General features: G+C 33.9%; 3 protein-coding genes across 6 annotated transcripts; 2 read left to right on the forward strand and 1 right to left on the reverse strand.

The window, feature by feature from the left end:
- Positions 1-11,936: 11,936 nt before the first annotated feature.
- Positions 11,937-15,192, forward strand: LOC143343341 (methylglutaconyl-CoA hydratase, mitochondrial). The gene is made up of 3 exons (XM_076768143.1): positions 11,937-12,373; positions 12,704-13,491; positions 14,150-15,192. Exons 2-3 carry the CDS (start codon positions 12,743-12,745, stop codon positions 14,307-14,309), a joined length of 909 nt encoding a protein of 302 aa, XP_076624258.1. The 5' UTR covers positions 11,937-12,373; positions 12,704-12,742; the 3' UTR covers positions 14,310-15,192.
- Positions 15,186-21,678, reverse strand: Pmm2 (phosphomannomutase). Of its 4 annotated transcripts, XM_076768144.1 has the most exons (6): positions 21,323-21,678; positions 21,083-21,241; positions 16,980-17,064; positions 16,549-16,743; positions 16,191-16,458; positions 15,186-15,913 (listed from the first exon to the last, which is right to left on the reverse strand). In XM_076768144.1, exons 3-6 carry the CDS (start codon positions 17,037-17,039, stop codon positions 15,648-15,650), a joined length of 789 nt encoding a protein of 262 aa, XP_076624259.1. In that variant the 5' UTR covers positions 17,040-17,064; positions 21,083-21,241; positions 21,323-21,678; the 3' UTR covers positions 15,186-15,647. The 4 variants fall into 4 exon arrangements, with proteins under 4 accessions (XP_076624259.1, XP_076624261.1, XP_076624262.1 ...); XM_076768146.1 differs by lacking the exons at positions 21,083-21,241; positions 21,323-21,678 and adding an exon at positions 17,730-17,794; XM_076768147.1 differs by lacking the exons at positions 21,083-21,241; positions 21,323-21,678 and adding an exon at positions 17,477-17,545.
- On the forward strand, positions 17,775-21,033 carry Sgsh (N-sulfoglucosamine sulfohydrolase). The gene is made up of 10 exons (XM_076768141.1): positions 17,775-17,910; positions 18,322-18,451; positions 18,536-18,672; positions 18,733-18,883; positions 19,036-19,274; positions 19,425-19,544; positions 19,621-19,827; positions 19,903-20,072; positions 20,183-20,329; positions 20,395-21,033. Exons 1-10 carry the CDS (start codon positions 17,796-17,798, stop codon positions 20,533-20,535), a joined length of 1,557 nt encoding a protein of 518 aa, XP_076624256.1. The 5' UTR covers positions 17,775-17,795; the 3' UTR covers positions 20,536-21,033.
- Positions 21,679-21,875: the final 197 nt, after the last annotated feature.

Raw genomic sequence — 21,875 nt, forward strand, 5'->3', positions numbered from 1 at the left:
TAATGAATCGATGATCAACAATGACTAACTTATGACTTATGGTCACTGGTGGTCAACAGTGAGGTTGACCTCAAGGTCAACGGTCCAGTGAAGATCCAGAAATGGTCAAGAGGTGGGACCAATTGAAATAGGGTTGTGCTCTAGACCAAGCGGTTCTTAACTCTTCACGTTGACACTGTCTCCCCACTCTTTGACTTCCCTACTTGAAGACTACCACTGGACAAATTCTTCAGTACCCCTGGAGCATCCAGGGGGGTCGGGTCTCGCGGGCCTAAGCCAGGCCATTCGTGGAGTGCCGACCACTGGGGACTAGGAGTGACCAGGAGTGACCAGAACTGACCAGAACTGACCAGAACTGACCAGAACTGACCAGAACTGACCACTACTGACCAGTGCAGATTCGACTACTGACCACTACTGACCAGTGCCGGACCGTGATGACCACTGGTAAGAACTATTTAAAATTGTTCTCCCTACTTCTATTTTGTCGTTTGATACCAACTGAACGTTATGGAACTGTCCATCGCTTTTGCTAAATTACGAATCGTTTCTTATGTTACAGCTGGACCTTTGGTGCTTCTTTGGTAATGGTAACTAATGCTCAACAAGTAGTAAGCCCACTTTACTTATTTATATTATTATCACAAAATTGACCGGTTTATTTTATTTGTTTGGTCATAATTCGGTATTGTTTTATTGTCCGGTTTTATCTGGTTATTATGTCTTCCTCCTCTATTTCTACTTCTGACTTATTTTTTGAATTGACATAATTGTGTTGAATCATGTACTATTTTTGTTTGCATATTATTTTATGAATTTTGATGTCACTAATCAGAATAAGATTGTTATTCTTGTTCTATTTCGCTAAGATATTTCGTTTAATTCTTGGATACTTTCATGCTTTGATTTCATCGTTGGATTTAGAATAAGATTTTTATTCTTGTTCTATTTCATTAAGATATTTTGTTTAATTGCTGGATATTTTCATTCTTTGATTTCATCGTTGGAATTTCAATTCTGCTCAAACTTTGTTTCTGTTCATCTTCGTTTGTACGATTCTTCAGATAATTTTCATAATTGTTTGCTATTTTACTTCGACATTATCTCTCCTTCTATTTATCACTCGTTACGCAAGTATAGGTTGAATACTTCATATCATGTGTAAATTTTGTACATTTTCTTAGGTAGGTCTAGCATCGAGAATCTTATAGATTCTCACTTTTAGGTACATCAGCACGACTAATTATTCCATCGCTTCGTCTAGTTTGCATTGTGTTTATTAAATTTCCTTTCGTATGTCACTAATATGGGTATCAATTTTAGTTTCAGATTATTCGCAGGGACATCGGGGGAGTACGCCACATCCGCCGAGGGACTTTTAATTCTAGGTTAATTAGATATAAGCTTCGTCGCGAATCTTAAAATTAACGTCGAAGATATTTTCGCGTCTGTACCAAGCAATTATTCAATAAGTAGCTTCTCGTTTTCTCGTTCCCTCGTTCCTAGCTTCGGTCACCACTGTTTCATCGATTGAAACATGTGATCGGCCGTGTATCTAGTCCGAAAGATCTAATCGCCTTCCCTTGGTAAGCTTGATTGAGGGAAAACGGCACTTCGCTGGAAGGTGTGGAGTTTCCGTATTCTGCGGAAACGCATACCTTCCAGCGGAAGTCGACCCTGTTTCAGGTACTCTCTCTTTGTCAGACAGCCTAAGTCGGGTCCTTCGGGCTCCCGGCGGGTTGCGTTGGAGAAATGGAGACCTCGACTCGGGGTTGCAGTTCTCTGTTTTCTTGTTGAGATCGAGTTAGCAAGGGCAGTAGGTTCGATCCTCGGATCAGCTGCACGGTACAGCATCGCGTCGCGTCGCGTATCCCACGATTTAGCTTCATCCCTCTTTTTAATCAGATAATTGCTTGGTACAAGAAACTTCGTTTCCTTCTATCGTCCGAATTTTAGCTTCAACTTGACTAGACTTGAGCTTCGACGTTAATTTTAAGTCTCTAGTGTATCTGCGTATGCCAAGTAATTATTTAACAAGTAGCTTCTCTCGACTCGTTCTCTCGTTTCTTGCTTCGGTCACCACTGTTTCGTCGAACGAAACATGTGATCGACCGTCCAGTTTGTCCGAAAGATCTAGTCGCCTGCCAATGATAGATCGATTTCTAGAAATAGAAATCAATCTACCAAGGGTAGTGTTGATTCGATCCGAAGATCTGCTGCACGGTTCAGCATCGCGTCGCGTCGCGACTCCCATAATTTAGCTTCATCCCTTTTTAAACGAAATAATTACTTGGTACAACTAAGCTAGAAGATCGAAGGAACATTGCTTCCTTCTATCTCTCTAGTTTAGTAATCTAGTTTGTAAGAATGTAAAAGGAAGATCGATGGAACTTTGATTCCATCTATCTCCCTTCGGGTCTCCAATCGCAGCAACCTCCTCGTGGTGAGACCTGGGTAATATTATTTAACGTTTAATTAATAATCGTATCACTCTTAGCTGGGTAATGCAATTATTAATTAAAAACTAAATAATATTAGCGAATTGGCTGCGATCCGCTTTGCATAGGTCATCATAAATATAGAGCTTCTTCGTTAGACTATTTTTGATTCTCATTGATTCATCAAAGATTCTAGAGTATTGTCAAAGACGAGGTATACGAGCAGATCTTTCACCCAATGTATTTTTCGGCTCATTTTTATGGGGTCTCGAAACCCCATTACCATTTTCATGTCATTCACAACGTTACCAACAGATTTAGAAATGAATTTTAATCCCTTCCATAGTCAACTCACATGTATTTACGCGAACACTATAGCTGTTTGACTATCAATACTAATTCAGTGAATAGTTTCTCAACTGACCGCCATCCATGAGAAGAAGACGCTAAAATCACCTCCAAATTTTCAGGTCGGTATGGCAGTCAGATTGAGCCACGAAAGTCCATAAAGTGTAAGGTCTACTCGTATACTTCGTCGGTGGTGTCACCACGGACGATCATTTCTATGTCGGTCGCAACATTATCAACTGGCTAAAGAAAGCGACCATAGTCGCTTCACACGGTAGGAAATGAAATTATAAGAATTCTTTTGTTTCCCAACGGAGTAAAAGAAGACAGGCTGCTTTCAGTCAATATTATATATAATATAATTGAATCTACCATGACATTTGTCATCTTAAAAATCGCGGTGTGCAAGAAGATTCTAATTTTAAGCGAAAGATCCGAAGATAAAACAATATACATGTGTTACTACTCACGGGTATGATTCATACCCGCGGTCGGTACACTTGCCAAAGAAAGCATGTATACAACCAGTCACCCATGTCGATTAGGACCTTTCGTCCTACGACATGAGGACCGGAGGAATAAAAATCACATGCAATTCACCTGTCAGTAGTGGTGAGTAGTGATAATTCGTTGCTGCGAATGGAGCAACGAATGACCACTACTCAACCCACCCTAGCCTCGCTCTAACCACCCTTCCTTTCGCGAGGGATTCGAATACCTATCTAAGGGTGAAGCTATCGAAAAGTTAGAAATGAGCTAGAAAGGAAGGATTCTTAAAAGAACTGCCCAACGAAGAGAAATTGAAATGTGCAACTGCACGTACGAACTCTGACTGATGAAGAGATCGAGAACCTAACAAAATGTTGATACATGTGAGATAATCCATCACATGTTTTTTAAAAATAAAATTAGAATGTACAACTGCACATACGAATCCTGATTATTACAGTACCAATATGTACTTTATTATTAATTGTTCCTTCTTAAATGGATGCTTTTATTATGATAGTGCCTAATAAGACACTGAAGATCCAACCAGAAATGTGCAACTCTACGTATGGATCTTGCATATTAGAATACTAATATGTACCTTAATATTAATAATTCGTACTTAAATGTACGCGCACGCTTTGGTAGTATTTAATAAAACGCTGAAGAACGCTCCTTTACCTTATAATCTATATGCATCTGTACTTCTTGTATTCTAACGCAGTCTGTAGAAACGAAGAAATCTGAGGAAATATTTTCTTCTTGGTGTCTTCGTCAATCCCACGATGTTTCGATGTTTAATCCCACGAATTATATGAAATATTTCTCTAAGAACGATCAAGATGGAATCCGTGTACCATTCCCAATTCCATTCTTCAATGATTATATGTATATTCTGTAACAAGAACTTGTTCAAAGGATTAATAGCTGAAATGAAATTGTATTAATGGATACAGAAAAAAATTATACATATATTTGATTGGAATCATAAATTCAATCTACAATAAAATTAATCATAATATAGCACTTTTTAATACATCACAAATCTGTAATAAAAATACATTCACATAAATTACAGTTATCTAATACGTCATAAAGAATAAGACAATTGGTCTATTAACAACAGTACTTTCAAGCAGTATTTCTTTTGAGAAATGTACAGGGTGTTCGGCCACACCTGGGAAAAATTTTAATGGGGGATTCTAAAGGCCAACATAAGACAAAAATAAAGAATACCAATTTGTTGATGGAGGCTTCGTTAAAAAGTTATTAACGTTTAATGTTCCGCCCGTACTGAATTTTTTTCTCGAAAATGCGCAAGATTTCGGGTGTATGTCTATTAACTAAAAATAATTGTAATTGACCCCCGCAACCGAAAATAATTTTTTCAGAACAATTTGAAATTTTTTTTTTTGCCGAAAAATTTAGGCACCTACCCACTGTCGATTTTTCTTAAAAATTCGTTTTTCATTTTTAGTATTTTTGTTTGACGCCCTACAGAAAAGTTGTCTAATACTTTTTTGTAGGTAGCCATAAGCTCTGCTTCAGAAAAAAGTTTCATTGAAATATATTCACTATTGTAGGAGTTATGGCTGTTTGAAAATTGAACCATTTTTATAGGGTTTTTCTCATTTTGCGGGATCAAGGACCAACTTTTCGAATATTTTTGGGATTTGTACATATTCTCCATCAAAATACGCGTAATTTGCTTTTTTAAACATTAAAATCGTCTAATCCGTTCAGAAGTTATGACGTTTTAAAGATACGCATGAAATTTCAGTGAAACATATCAACGCTATGGTCAGACATGAAATTTTCGGTAATGAATTTTTTTCTCGAAACTGAGTAGGATTTCGGGGGTACGTCTGTTGACCAAAAATGCTTGCAATTGACCCCTACAACTAAAAATAATTTTTCCAAGACGATTCGAAAGTCTTTTTTTTCACCCAAAACTTTCAGTACTTACTCGAATTCTTTTCTCGAAAGTGAGTAGGATTTCGGTAGTATGTGCATTCACCAAAAATGATTGTAATTGACCCCCGCAACCAAAAATAATTTTTCCAGAACGATTTGTAATTTTTTAATTTAATTGTCAATAACTTTTTAACGAAGCCTACATCAACAAACTGGTATTCTTGATTTTCGTCTTATTTTGGCCTCTTGAATCCTCTATTAAAATTTTTCCCAGGGGTGGCCAAACACCCTGTATTAAAAAAAAAGATATATTTCAGATAGTTGGAATAAACGTCCACTCGTCTTAAATTCAAACAACTCGTGAGTGGACCATTCTTTCTTTCGCAACGCTAATTTATAAAATAAAAATCTATACACGAGTGGTGCTTGTTATTCGTAAAATGAACCACACAGTGTTCGTTTATAAATCAAATCGCGTGCACCCATATTCAATCATGCGCAACACTATTTTTAATAATGATGTTGAGCCATTCGAGGCTTTGCAGAATCCCCAGCTTGCTTCTTGATGATCCTAGTGCAGTGGTCAGCGTTTTGGCCAGCTTTTGGACATTGAATCGCAACTCTAATTAATAAAAAACGCGACAAGTCAAGATCGCAACGCTAATTTATAATATAAAAATTCCAAACGCGATTCATAACAGTAAAAGCAACCGCGAATGGTGATTATTCGCAACATTACCCTGAAAAGTAAACGCGAAAAATAGTAATTCGTAACGCTAAGAGCAAACCGATCAGTGCATTCGCAACATTATTCTTAAATAACAATGAAAGCAATCACGTAAGGAATTCGCAACACTACCCTGAAAAGGAAACGCGAAAAATAGGAATTCGCAGCTCTATAAACAAACGCGATTATTGTGTATTCGCAACTCTATTTTTAATGGACATATATTTATGTTTCGCAACGCTAATGCAAATCGCGTTTTGCCCAAAAATGCTGGATCATGGTGCTGGCGGCGTCCATCGTTGATGCAAATACACATGCAATAAATAAACTAACTACTTCAAGCTACTTCAAACTACAATAGAGTGGCAGATATGGGGATGAAGTTAGACGTTTTAAATATCGCAACACTACGGGGCAAACAACGCGATAAATCAACAATCGCAACGCTAATATATAATAAAAAAATTCCAAACGCGATTTGTAACAATAAAAGCAACCGCGAATAGTAATTATTCGCAACACTACCCTGAAAAGCAAACGCGAAAAATAGTAATTCGCAACTCTAATTCGCAATCGCGTTTACTAAAAATTCGCAACGCTATTTTTAAAGCAAACGCCCGGTTCCTAGGTTTGCATAAAAACAATCGCGAATCGAGTTTATAAGCAACACTAACACATCAACGCGATAAATATTTGTTCGCAACTCTACGAGCAAACGCGAACATTATATATTATTCGCAACTCTAACTTTAATCAAGGGCTATTGGTAGATGTACTGGCCACAAAATAAATTAACTACTACTAGCACTACAATTGGGGTAGAATTTGGGCATTGAAAATATCGCAACGCTAAATAAAAAATCGCACGATTAATCGAGATCGCAACGCTAATTTATAATATGAAAATTTCAAACGCGGCTGACATCCATTATATATATAAAAGAGTGAAAAAGCAACGCGAATCGTGATTGTTCGCAACACTACCCTGAAAAGCAAACGCGAAAAATAGTATTTCGCAACTCTACAAGCAATCGCGTTTATCAATAATTCGCAACGCTATTTTTAAGCAAACGTTCAGTACCTAAGTTTGCAAAAAACCAATCGCGTATCGTGTCAAGGCGCAGCACTACCCTGAAAAGGAAACGCGAAAAACAGTGATTCGCAACTCTACAAGCAAACGCGATTATTGCATATTCGCAACTCTATGTATATCATAACCGTGAGTTGCCCTGATAGCTGGCATGTATGGTGCAATCATGTACGAAGTACATGCATACATGAGCCAACCAAAAATACAAACTAACTACAAAACTACTGACGAGTTAAGTGACAAAATAATAACGGTGATGACTTTCCATTCTCATCAGAACATGAAAATGAAGAGCCATTTGTTGTAGCCCACTCTTGCGACAATTTGTCAGGGCCTCTTCAACTCATGTAGAGCCTTTTCTTTCTTCGGCGGTCCTGCCAAAGCCTAAAACTTACGTAAGACTGGGCTCGAGATTTTGTGCAATACGTAGTCTTCCAACAATGCACGAATTGTTGGAAGAGCGTACGTGGTGAATCTCGAGGGGACGAGCGTTTCGAAAGAGACCTAGCCACGACCGCGAGCACGAGAGAGCGACTTTAAGAGTCGCGCGATTCGAGGAGTCGAAAATAAAGCTAAAACAAACAGCATGCACCGTTTGAATCAGCAAGATTTCTACTCTCGAAATCGTAACTACAGGAACAGAACTGCCACGCGAAAACGCGCCTGCCCGAATTACTAATGTGGACAGTCCTGCCCTGACGCTACCTACTTAGGTCTAAACACACACACCAGAGAACAAGTTACCTGCCTACCTAACGCTATATTTAAAAAATTGCAAAACTCAGTCTCTCAAACAAACACTCCACGGTTCTCATACACTATGTCCGGGCGCGACCTAAACTAGAGAGGACTCCCCGGGGTTCCTCCGACACCCGAACATTGCAAACATTCACACTCTAAGGTACGTACCAATTTCTGAAATCGACTGACAAGGGCTAGTGATCTTTGCGTACTTGTATTATATAGATAAACATTTGTATATGTAGAATGTTTTAATATATGGAATCTAGTCTTTAATAAAATGTATGTACCATTATAGAGAATTGAAAAATATTAAGATTGAAATCTATTAAGATCAACAATTTTCAAATAAATGACGAATTGAAATTTGATATTATTACTGATAAAACTGTAATGTTATAAAATTCTGTATGTAAATTACAATTATAAAAACATCTGAAACGACGCACTTCCACAACCTAACCACAACACACACATGTAGACAGTACGTCGCGCACGATTCACTAATCAATGTCAGTCGTCAATATGTCGTAGAATTGTTATAAATAAAGTCATCGTGCCCCGTTGCCTTCGCTCAGCCAAGTAACACCTGGGCACGTGAGTGAGTTCAGGCAACGAACACGGAAAGATTTATCTGAAAATCCTGACTAGAAATACTGGTTAATAGCTAAACGGTATTTCGTATTTAATTTTTAGTTAAAATGACTCGACTTTTTATATGTAATATATCCATAATAAAATACGTTAATATTGAAAAATACTATTATTCAAAAAAACTGTTATGATTGAAATTTAATTATTTAAAATGAAAGACTTTAATTAAGATTTCATGATAAAATAATTTACTTTAAAAATTGAAATGAATTCATTAAATTGTTATTCAAAATATTCAATTATCCTTGATCAATTCTGTCGTCAAAGTAAATTTTTTTAAATATGTAACTAGTATAAGATGCATGTTACTTTGACTCAAAAATTGACCTATCGCGAAATGCCTTCTTGCACGTTAAATACATCATATAATGTATTAATTAAATAAGCGATCAATATTTAATAATTTCTATTAATGGTGTAAATATTATTGTACAATGTCATATTATCATTCATATTCTACTCGATCATGTGATAAATACAATGTTTTCACTTTATATTAATTCATTTTCTATTCGATCATATAATTCATACAAAGTTAATAAAAATATTTCATATATTTTATAAAAGTTGTGTTATATATATTTGTAAAAATTTTATAATAATCATAATGTGTAATATTTATTTGTAACATTAAGAAACGCGAGTGCAAGAAGACCCTAAAACCTGATCTAAAAAATATAACAGTTGATGTTACTACTCACGGGTATTGAAAATACCCGCGGTCGCTTAACTCGTCAAAAATAGCAAGTATACAACTGGTCACCCGTGTTGATTCGGATCTTTCATCCTACAACATGGTTGGGGACCAGAGGAACACAAACAACATGCGACTCACTAATGATGACTGGAAATTCTCGAAGTCATCCATCAGTCAGCATGGTCCTGTTGGTTAGGTTCAGGTTCAGGTCCAGGATCAGGTCCAGGTGCTGTAAGAAAAATGCAAGAAAACAATTAGAATTTATTGTTAAAATTATAAAGATTTTTAATTAACAAATTTCAAAGTATAAATTTATACTTACGTTGTTCGCTCGTGGTCCACCGCCCGATACCCCCCGGGTACTGCTGCCGGTTTCCAGAATGAGGTCCAGAGACTGTAAGAAAACTGTAAAAAAAAACAATTAGAATCTATTCTTACAACTGTAAAGATTTTTAATTAAACATTTGAAAGTATAAATTTATACTTACATTGTTTGCTCGTGGAGCATCGCCCAATAGTCCTCTTCAGTGATGCACTGACTCTAATTCCGGTAACGAGGAGTTTAAATTTCAAATTGAAAAAATAATAAATTTGATTAGAAAGTATTAAGTTAGAGTACCGCGACCGAAGATTGAAATCGGCGAACAAAGGATTCTATTTTCGCGATTCAGAAAACAAGGAGAGCCACGATGCTCTGGAAGTGATTTAAAACTGCGTAAGAAACACTGATGCTATTATCGCGTAACCTAACACGAAAACGACTCAGGGTCACTTTGCCCCGAGAAACAAACTTGTTGCTACGCACAAACACTGAATCTACCGGCCGCATTGCGCGCGGCCAACAAAATTTCCTGGAAAGAAAGGGACAGGAGACAAGAAATACAACAAGCACTCGTGTGCTTTTCCTATCAGTTTTCTCTTTTTCTCTTCTTACTCAATGTTCGTCACAGAAATACTGCTTTACTTACAACTGTTATACAGTTCGTTACGACTAACCGTAAAAGGTCAATGCCTCGAAGGCGAAATATTCTCTATATCAACGAATAAATATGAATATATATCTTACTCTTTGTTAATTGTTTAAACATTATCAATACTCCCTTCGAAAGTCGAGTTGACTGCCATCTATCATGGTGTCGTTTACGCGCCAATGAAATTTTCGATGGCGTCGAATTTCAATCAGAGACTGCAACAGAAATAAAATACAAATTAAATCATAATTAAACAATAATTGATAATAACGAAGAAATATCAAGAGGTTAGAAATACGTACTTCGTTTGTCGCGATACGTCGACACGTCTTGACATGTTTCAACACGTCTTGTATTTCAAAAAGGAATTTCTTGATTTCGAATTCCAATAAGAGACTGTAACAGAAACGAAACAAAGATCCACTACAGAACATAAACGATTATTATAATTAAGTAATGATTAAATCGAAACCGTATTGCAAGAGATCGTAATTAAAACGCGAGTAGTAATAATGGAAGAATAAACAGGTTAGAATTACGCACCTCGGTCGCGAAACGCCGGTACGTCTTGACGCGTCTTACTACGTTAATCGTCAGAGTACAAATGGCGACACCTCGGTAACGCTCGCGAATTAGTTGGCGGGGTGGGGGAAAGAGCCGATGTCTCGCGAAGCTTATTATTCGAAAAGGAATAGAGATGCCTCAAATAGAAACCGCGGATACGCGACTTCCTAGAACAACGTAAATACCTTGACTTTAGAATTATGTATATTGATGGATGGCGATATAATGTACATACAAATTAAATATAATTCACACTTTTGTTGATTTACAGTAGCAGATGACAAGATTCTTGAATTTGTTAACATTATTCACTTCGATGATTACATGCAAATTATTTACAACTTTAACTAACCAAAGAATCGCGAATAATTCGTACTTCTCAACTCATATGCATTTACCCACATCTAATCTGTTTGCTTATCACACTAATTCAGTGAGTTTCTCAACTGACCGCCATCCATGAGAAGAGGTCGCTAAAATCACCTCCGAATTTTCAGGTCGGTATGGCAGTCAGATTCGGCCGCGAAAGTTCATAAGGTGAAAGCACAGACGAGGTATACGAGTAGACCTTTCACCACAGACGAGATATACGAGTAGACTTTTCACCTTATGGACTTTCGTAACCCAATCTGACTGCCATACCGATCTGAAAATTCGGAGGTGATTTTAGCGTCCTCTTCTCATGTATGACGGTCAGTTGAGAAACTATTCACTGAATTAGCATTGGTAGGCAAACAGCTGCAGTGTTGCGTAAATACATGTGAGTTGACTATGAAAGGGATTAAAATTCATTTCTGAATCTGTTGGTAACGTTGCGAATGACACGAAAATGGTAATGGGGTTTCGTGATTCCATAAAAATGGGCCAAGAAAATACATTGGGTGAAAGATCTACTTGTATACCTCATCGGTAGTGAAAGGTCTGCTTGTATACCTCGTCTGTGATTTAAAGATCAACGTTCTTTAAATCACAGACGAAAGTTAGCAAACGTAGAAAATCTCTTCTCTTACAGCACATACAGGGTTGTCATTTCTTACAAATGTTACGTTTATTGTTGGTACACGATTATAATGAAGCAACGAGAACAAATGCAAATAAAGGGAAGAGCTGCGAAAGCAGCTGAAAATATTTTTGTTTTTAGCTGCACAGTTATTATACTCCGCGTTCCAATATAAAGTTGCCCGAGTATGTACGACAATCTGACTATAATCCAACTAACTTAGATTGTTGGGCCCAGAATGAGAATGTGATACTTTACGTCATAGGAAATTACTAAATGGCACAACAATATATCACGATATGTCACCATGCTATAAGAAAATATTTCACATATCATGAATTACCGCCACTCTTTTTTCTTTGACTACGCGATAAGGAGGTGTTATCATTTACAAATTAATTGATCTCGTTTAGACGTATATGGAAAAGTACTCATATAACTCGACTTTCATGAAAAAGTTACTATGCATCAAGTTTTGTTGTCTGACCACAGTATACAAATAATATATCTACATAACATTACGGCAGAATATACTAGGCCTTTCGATTTCTGAAACAACCAGTTGCGTCCGCGACGTCGCCGCGGCGGTAGTGAGTGGGGCGGAGGTTACGTTGTAATATTTAAACTTTCCTTGATTCTCCCTTCCACAAATAATGTTGTGATGTTATTGGCGAAACAAGACAGTGCATAAAGTCCAAGGAAACAACTACGACATTCTTCCATAGTTTAGAAAAAATACGGTACGATTACTGTTCAGTATACATATTTTTGTTTATAAGCATTCAATAACACTGTAATTAGATTTGTTGTTCGTTGTTCGGCAACTTGTAATTTTTACTTGTACTCGCTATCCAGTAATATATTTAAAATAGAAATGCAAATCATACGCATAAATAATAAACCCGTTACTCGTAAATTATACTTGTCAATACCATTATTAATATTTAATATCGTATTTACTACAAAAGGCATTTGAATTAAAAAAAAATTGTATTTACTATACGTAAATGCAACGTAATTACAGTAACGAAACATTTATTATTGTTAATAATGAAAAGATTAATTTTTAGGTTGTATTTTGACAAGATTTAGTACATCAACTTTACAAAATGGGCCCTTTAATAATGAATGTCAGAGTCTGCTCTACCTTTCGTTCAATTTGCACTACTGCGACTAGAGCAATTTCTGCCAATGTAATGCTAAATCCTAAAGACGATGCAAAGGAAGTTGTGTTAAAATATTTGGATGGGAAAGATAATGGTATCGTGGTAGTAGGACTAAACCGGCCCTCTGCTCGTAATGCGCTTGGAAAAACTTTAGTCGGTCAACTAAGCAATGCAATTTCTTGTATTAAAGAAGATACAAAATTGAGAGTGATAATCATCCGCAGCTTAATCCCAAAAATATTTTGTGCTGGTGCAGATTTACGAGAAAGATTAAAGATGGATAATTCTGAAGTTTCGAAATTCGTTTGTTTGCTAAGAAATATTATGACTAACATAGAATCGTTACCAACTCCTGTAATATCAGCTATAGATGGTGTAGCTGTAGGTGGAGGATTAGAATTGGCATTAGCCACAGATATAAGGGTAGCAACTTCCGAAGCTAAAATGGGACTTGTAGAAACAAAATTGGCTATTATACCAGGGGCAGGTGGTACTCAACGGCTTCCAAGAATAGTTGGACCTGCTAAAGCAAAAGAACTCATCTTCACATCGCGTGTACTCGATGGTGAACACGCCATGAAGATTGGTCTTGTAAATGAAGTTGTTCCACAAAATAAAGATGGTGATGCTGCTTACCAGACTGCTCTCTCTATTGCAAGAGAAATATTACCTAATGGGCCGATTGGTGTCAAGTATATATCAAATATACATTATGCTGAATATGAAAATTAGTTATTAAATATTAATATTTTCCAAATTAGCATAACAGATACATAATTTACATATGATTATCAAGTTCACAGTTTATTTTTATAAAGGAGGTATATACAGGGCGTTCGTTTGAAAATTTTCGGTCGAAATAATTCGAAAATACATTTTCGAGGCTAGTGTTTAATACAAAAGTTTCTCGGTTTCAAGACGGAAATACAACTATTTTATTTTACTTTTTATTTGTTAAATGTTTTCAAGGTTATTTAAAGGTCAACTTGGTCTTTTTAAATAGAAACATTTACAGGAAAAATGGAAAACCTTTTATATAGGACATTTCTTATTAGACTTCATCTTAAAAAGATAAAACATATTATCTAATCATTGGAAAATTCGTGAATTGAAATACATTTTCCATCTAAAAAGATCAAATTGACCTTAAAATAACCGTGAAAACACTGAACAAATAACAAATAAAATTATTGTGTTTTCGCCTAAAACATATCTCCCGATAATCCATTCTTTTCGAACTATTTCGACCGTAACTTTGAAACAAACACTTTGAGTAACAATTTTCATGCTTCTCATATTGATTTGTTCTTCAACAAATGATATTAATACTTTTTTTTCTCTATGCCTTAGAGTGGCAAAAGTAGCAATATCAAAAGGCCTTGACGTGCCAATCATGGATGGACTTGAAATCGAAAGACAATGTTATAACAAAATCATAGACACAAAAGACAGAATCGAAGGACTTGCGGCATTTGCAGCAAAACGAATACCTGTTTATCAAGGCATGTAAATCTGCAAAATTAACGTGCAATATATTTTACAATTTCATTACGCTTAACTCCTTAACGCTCATATTTTTCGGGTTAACCAAGAATGATCAGTTTTCTTTATTCGATTTGTTTCTAAAAATGCGGTTTTTTTTAATTACAATGTTGTATCTAACGTATAATTTGAAGGAAAACAAATATTATCATTCCTTAAACCGTTACATTAAACAAATATCGTTTTTCAAAGCAGTTAAACTCGGGCATGAATGTTAAGGGGTTAAAATATCAGAAAAATGTATTTCTATACTAGCATTGAACACGGAAACCGAACAACACGCTATACTTTTATTACAGTCTTGTAACACAACAAACTTTTACATAAATGTGTTCAAGAAACCATATTTGCATTTATAACAGAACATTTAGGCTTTACAATCTAGGATTGTTTCCGTTAACGTGATCATCTAGAATATTTCCGTTTTATTTTTCTTTAAGATACGAAAACGTATTAAAAGAGAAGACTGTTCACTTCGGAATATCGTAATAAACCAATATTCCTTTTCACATGTATATTTTATAAAATTAAAAAAAAGATTAATATCTCAAAATATTTTCTCCCCCAGAATGAACAATATTTGCTTCGTTTTGTATCTTTAAAATAAACAGAGATATTTTAAACGCTTGTGTTAAAGGAAATAATCTCAATGCCATAGATTATATCTTTAAATATTTTATAATTTACTCTTATTTAAAGAAAAAGATTTATTATATCTCAGATTTGTTATATTAATATTGTTATTAAGATAGGCAGATATTATTGTTGTTAAGGTGAGCATGTGTGTATGAATGGGGGAAAGGGGGAATATACACATATATTTTTTGAAAATAATATTACTATGTTTATAATACTGACTTTTATTTCACCTTTTATCCCTGTATATCTAGTTTATAATAAAATAACTGTAAATAAATTTATATTTTCATTCTATAATCTTTCATGAAACATCAATAAAGCATTGTCTAAACATTTCTTAAATATTATTTTATCAAGGTCAAAGTAAAACTTTGTCGATTGATATTTTATTCTCTAAGGAATCAAATTCCGAGAAAAAAAAACTATTTTTTTTTTATTAAATTGTTGTTTTGGTAATATGAGATGCATGATTTGCTCTATAATAAAAAATTTAATTCGCTGAACTGTTATTTAATTTTATATGAGAAATTTACAATCATTTACAGAGTCAAAATGTCATTACTTTTAACAAAAAAAATGGAATGCTTGACAAAAGTGACTGATGTACCACATAAAAGTACCATGTGTTTCTTAAATAAAATACTTTGTCCGTTTATAATCGAAAACATTAAACACATTGCATTGGAACAGTAAATTGTTCCTTCTCTTTGTTTTCTTTAGTACGTGCCATAAGAACAATCAGCTGATTGATTGTATCATCTGGACAAGTCACACGATGCCCAACTGTTAAATCACTTTCATAAATTTCAAAATCATTTTCACCCTCTAGTGTCTTATCGCCAAAGAAATGTATTTCGTCATATCCTTGGATATGTCTAAGACAGTACGTTTTATCCCAGCCAACGGGAAAGATGTCAAAAGATATTTGACCTCCTGTACACGTGAAATAAGAGGAATTTTTTCAATTACAACTTAATTCGACTAATAATATTTGTTATCATCTTTCCGCGTTCGCGAGGCGATCTTTTTTTAAACCGAATCTAAAAGCAAGTTCTTTAAAAATTACCTTCTTTAATTTAATATTTTTTTCGCGACCACAAACACAATCGTTAACAATACAGCGAACCTGATTATTTCAATTAATAGCGCGGACATATAACTAAATAAATAAGAATAAATACATTTTATCGTAAATAAAAAATTTACTTACCAATACTGTATGTTAAAGCAAGATCCGGGAATTGTTTCTTAAGGGAGTGAATAAACTTCTTACGAATTTGATTCTCAATATCGTATTCATAAAATTGAATACGTTCTTGCTTAGTGCAATTACGACCAACTGGTGATACATTGATCATGCCTGTTCTGAATTCTATAAAAGTTCCACGTTTGAAGGGCAAATGCAATTCAGATATGTATTTCAAACAAAAATTGATCAAATTCTGCAGTGCTTCTTCGCCGATATTATCTTGAATTGTCTAAAATAAGAAATTAATTTTAAAATACATCATGTAGAATTTAAAAAGTATCATATACTTTTAATAGCAATTCCTGGCTGTATTGCTTACTTCGGTAGGTAATCTTTTACCATCCATAAAACTAACGAGTCCATTTTCAGCAAAAACATATTTATATTTTTCAAATAAACTTCCACCACCCAACTGCTCCTTAATCTTATTTAAATCCGACCCTCCAACCACAGCTACGTCAAAGTCCTTTTTAACAGTCTCCAGTAAAAACTTTTCTACGTGTGGCTTAATTGGCTAATAAAAATTCGAGAAATATTCGCATAATTATAGAAAGATAAAGTTTGCGTCTGCTGCTTTTACATAAGTATATTTAGGGTCTATTTTATATAAATAATTAATAGCAGAATAATACTATCATATAGTTTATGTTTAAACTGGAAAAACAAGCTACTCTGTAGAAAAAGTTTTTTCTATATTATTCCAGTGATTCTAGAATTTATTACATATAAACATCTATAAATAAAATATACCTGTCTAGGATCAGTTAACGTGCCATCAACATCAAATAAACATATTATCTTCTTAGACATAGTAAAATAGTTTTAATCGTTTAATCTGAAACATAAATTCTTATATTAAACTTTTGCTGAAATAAAACCGCACGGAATAATTAAAAATACAAATGCAATCATTGAGAGGCATTTAAAAATAAATAATCAACATTAATACCCAAGGATCTTTACTATATTATTTTTACTATCTGAAAAAAAACGGTGATACTAAGCGACTGAGTAATATATTTCTAAATCACGTGCAAGGCATTTCCCATCATTATATATTAACAACTTGCTCCCCCCCCTTCGTCCTGCTCCAGCTGTAACATCGTAATTCTTCCTCGCAAATTTTTAATACATTTAAAAATCTCTTTTCATGAATGAAGTAAACATTTCTACTTGTACGAATAAAAAAAGAGAAAGACATTTCACTAAAATCCATATTTGTAAAATTTATAAAAATTGTAAAATACACGTCAAAGTCACGAGTCCGACAAATTTCACCACTCGTCATTCGTGTCAGCGAATATAACCTATATATGTATATATATATATATACATACATAAAACTGATACTACATATCATATGCACGAGAAAAAATAAGAGAAAGTTCGCGACCACATTAGATATTTTATTCCAATTCTGTTTTAACTATAGTCTCGTCGATCTTGGAATAAATTGAATATTGCACGTAAAATAAATAAAAAAAATAGTATAAACGGTACTTCAATTGAGACGTGGCCAGTTTGACGCGCTCTTTGTGGATTCCGTTACTATCTGTTAGAATTACAATGTTAAAGAATATTTGTCCGAATAAATTATACTACTTTATCGGTCTTATCTTATTAGAGTTGTGTAATCTGAATGCAAACATTGTGACACATAAAAATGTAGTCTTACTTTTGGGTAAACATTAGTTATTTTTTCTTTGACATAAAGTATCGTAATTTTCGTTGTATAACAAATAAGACCAATTTATATTTAACACGTCTGCTACCATGCGTCATATATTACAACGCTAATTCGCACGAGACCGACGGCTCGTGTGCGCGATAATAATGATTTTCTATGATTTTGTACATCTGTACAAATTATGGATCAATGTTAATGTAATATACAATTTACAATATTAAGTGGATCTATTCGATACTATTTGTTTATAATTAGAAGCACATATTAAATTACATAGAATTTATTATAAATGTAATGGGCGGTTCCTCGATTAAATAGTGATGACGAATCCGTCAAATACGTACATAAATAAAAAAAATATAATTTGTATTTACTCATCAACACGATAATTTAATTTTTATACAGCCGACGATGGAGGATTCGAAATGCGATCCTATTTGAATAAAATTTGTCAAACACCAAATTTAGATAATTTGGCAAAAGAAAGTTTATTATTTAATAATGCATATACTTCGGTTAGCAGCTGTTCACCTAGGTACAATTTTTGTTTGATGATAAGGGTTTCTAATATTTGAAAAAATATATTCAATAGCTTATATACACCTTCCTAAAATTTTAGTCGTTCCTCTTTACTGACTGGTTTACCCTGTCATCAAAATGGAATGTATGGTCTTCACCATGGAATTCATCATTTTAATTCATTTGAAAATGTTCAAAGTTTGCCAAAAATATTGAAGAAAAATAATATACGTACAGGTATATTTAAACTAAATAGCAATAGCAAAGATTAGTTCATTGGAATGATAAATTTTTCAGGTATTATTGGTAAAAAGCACGTAGGACCAGAGAGTGTATACCCATTTGATTTCTCGCAAACAGAAGAAAATAATTCTATACTTCAAGTTGGTCGTAATATCACTAAAATCAAACTTTTAGTTAGAGAATTCCTCTCCCATAATGGAACACAGTATGAAATTGTTACATATTAAATTAATTGTCTCTTATCGATATAGAAATTTTGTCTGACCACATTAAAATACACACTAGTAAATTTGATATCATAAGTAATGATAAAAAGAAAAAGAAGAAACAGATACAGATTAATTTGAAACATTTTAGGCCCTTCTTTTTGTATATTGCATTTCACGATCCCCATCGATGTGGTCACACCCATCCAGAATATGGAAAGTTTTGTGAAAAATTTGGTAATGGCGATATTGGTATGGGTAATATCCCTGACTGGCATCCAATATATTATCAATGGGATCAAGTGAAGCTCCCTTATTTTGTTCAAAATACAGAAGCTGCTAGGCGAGATATTGCTGCTCAATATACAACTATTTCTCGTTTAGACCAAGGTATTCTTACATATTAAAGCTTCACGATTTTGATTAATACGAAAATAACGCGCTTCTATTTTATTGTACTAAATAATGAAACATAATAACTTAGAATTTGTCATTTAAGAATATTTGAAGAACTAATAACAGATTATTAAAATTTCAAAGGTGTAGGTTTAGTTTTAAAAGAATTGGAAAATGCTGGTTTTAAAGATAACACGTTGGTGATCTATACATCCGATAATGGTATACCATTTCCGAATGGTCGAACGAATTTATATGAACCAGGTACTATTAAAAAAATGTATCAAAAAAATTGAACATGCCTATTACAGAAGAGTAATTAACTCTTTAATAATGTTAGGTTTAGCAGAACCTATGATGATCAGATCACCAATTCGCGGTCATAGAAAAAATAGCGTGACATATAGCTTAACATCTTTATTGGACATTGTACCAACATTATTAGACTGGTTTAACATATCCTACAAGGATCAATTTTCACACGATACAAATGAAGTTTCTTTTCCGCATTTAACGGGAAAATCGCTTCTACCACTTCTTGATGAAGGTAAACCCAACAAACAATTAATTCTCGTCATTTAAACAATCCCTAATATTGCTTTATTTTGCATCTGTAATGCAGAGCCCATAGAAAACAATACAGCTGTTTTTGCCAGCCAGGCACACCATGAAATTACCATGTATTATCCTATGCGTGCTATTAGAACTAAACGATATAAGCTTATACATAATATTAATTACAAAATGCCATTTCCCATTGATCAAGATTTATACGTATCCCCAACATTTCAGGTAATCTGCAAAATAGTAAAAGTACCATTGTTAAAAAGATACTGTACTGACTTGTTATTCACACTTACAAAGCAACATTTATATAACATGTAATTTATGTTTTCTTTTAGGATCTCTTAAATAGAACTAAAAACAATCAACCACTGAAGTGGTACAAAACATTAAAAAGTTATTATGAGAGATCCGAGTGGGAATTATATGATCTAAAGTATGATCCAGAAGAAAAGAATAACATTGCTACAAAGTCATCTGCACAGGTAGTTTTGTGTTTTTAATTAAAATAAATTCTAAAGTGGAAAATTATACTTAAACTTTTCTTTAGGAAATATTTACTGACTTACAAAAACGATTATTTGAGTGGCAAGAGGTAACAAATGATCCATGGCTTTGTGCACCAAGAGGAATTCTCAGCAATATTAAAACTAAAAGCCCTCAATGTATGCCACTTGAAAATCTTATTTAAGAGTGATTTACTTAATTAAATATTGCTAAAATACTCAGAAATATTTGTACTCGTTAATGTTTATATATGTAATTCTGAAACTGTAAAGGGAAAGTGAAATACTTCTCTATATCATTATGTCACATTAAAAGCATATAAAAATATACATTTATCACAATCCATTCAACCTGTTATTTTACCATATGAATTTTTAACTATTTTAATGTTTTAAAAAATATTACAGGGTGTAATATTAATTTAAGTACAAGTAACTAATGTGTCCCGAAAAATACTATAAAAATACAAAATCGATGTATATTGTAATGTTAACTATAGAAGACTACATAATTCCTCTTCCATCTTTCCCTTTACGCACTTATTGTCGCTAAGTGATTATTAAACATCTTTCAACTGAATCACGATGTAATGACAACGTAAACAAAACATTATCAGGAAAGCCCAGGTATGTGTTTCAAAAATTTAGTAGATTTATTAGATTTACCACCTTTGTATTTTAGCGTACAAACAATTTATAAATAGTTTAATACTTTCTTTTAAATATACTTGCCGCTGAAGTTTATAACGGAAGAACGACGCGTGGCATAGAAATATTTTTCATATCCCTTTCTCGATGTTTCGAAAGAATCTCATTTAATTGATGAACATAGGACGATGACTTGTTTGCCGATTTTTCTACTGCTTTTAATTCTGTCGAGATTTCATTCATCTAATGTACAAGCGAATCGATTAAAACAAATGAGTAAGCATTAATAAGAACATCTACGTCGTTTTTACAGTAAAATCTTACGTATTCTTTATATCCCAAATATCTGTTGTATTTCTGATTGTTATTATAGATCTGTTTAACTTGTATTATAAAAACAAGACACAGAAAAAGACCGCCGACTAATACGAGTAAATTTGTATTTTGAAAACCACGTAAAACGAGCATTACTCGTATAGGTTATGCTTACTTACAGTTAAAAACTTCGATTAACCGTAAAAATGTATTTAAAAAATATCGTTTGTTTAAATGTATATATGTATAAACTAGGAACTTAACGTTATTTCATAATTGTAAATTACACGCGCCAACTATTATCAGACACATACATTGCAAGTAATGTAAGTAGCATAATTCACATATTACCGGTAAATCTAATATGGCGGATAGTGATTCACATTTCACGGTGCGATATTTGAAATAACATTGTTAGAAACGCAAGATTGGCAATTGGCACTCGCCATTCGTTGGTGCAAGACGATGTCGCTCGTTGTCTCTTCTTTTGTGGAAGGGTATAAAAACGTTGCACCCAGCAACGACGCGTTTTACATGTTTGATTCAGTCTAATGAATTGATA

Source organism: Colletes latitarsis, chromosome 7 (assembly GCF_051014445.1).
Source record: "Colletes latitarsis isolate SP2378_abdomen chromosome 7, iyColLati1, whole genome shotgun sequence".
NCBI lineage: Eukaryota > Metazoa > Arthropoda > Insecta > Hymenoptera > Colletidae > Colletes > Colletes latitarsis.

Excerpts from the sequence above, each read along its gene's own strand:
- LOC143343341 (XM_076768143.1), top strand. The coding sequence starts at position 12,743 with ATGGGCCCTTTAATAATGAATGTCAGAGTCTGCTCTACCTTTCGTTCA. Across the intron at positions 13,492-14,149 it reads AATGGGCCGATTGGTGTCAA|AGTGGCAAAAGTAGCAATAT; the intron begins GTATATATCAAA and ends TCTATGCCTTAG.
- Pmm2 (XM_076768144.1), bottom strand. The coding sequence starts at position 17,039 with ATGTCTAAGAAGATAATATGTTTATTTGATGTTGATGGCACGTTAACT. Across the intron at positions 16,459-16,548 it reads GTAAAAGATTACCTACCGAA|ACAATTCAAGATAATATCGG; the intron begins GTAAGCAATACA and ends TTCTTATTTTAG. Across the intron at positions 15,914-16,190 it reads TGCTTTAACATACAGTATTG|GAGGTCAAATATCTTTTGAC; the intron begins GTAAGTAAATTT and ends TCACGTGTACAG.
- Sgsh (XM_076768141.1), top strand. The coding sequence starts at position 17,796 with ATGTTAAAGAATATTTGTCCGAATAAATTATACTACTTTATCGGTCTT. Across the intron at positions 17,911-18,321 it reads AAATGTAGTCTTACTTTTGG|CCGACGATGGAGGATTCGAA; the intron begins GTAAACATTAGT and ends ATTTTTATACAG. Across the intron at positions 19,828-19,902 it reads TCTACCACTTCTTGATGAAG|AGCCCATAGAAAACAATACA; the intron begins GTAAACCCAACA and ends TCTGTAATGCAG.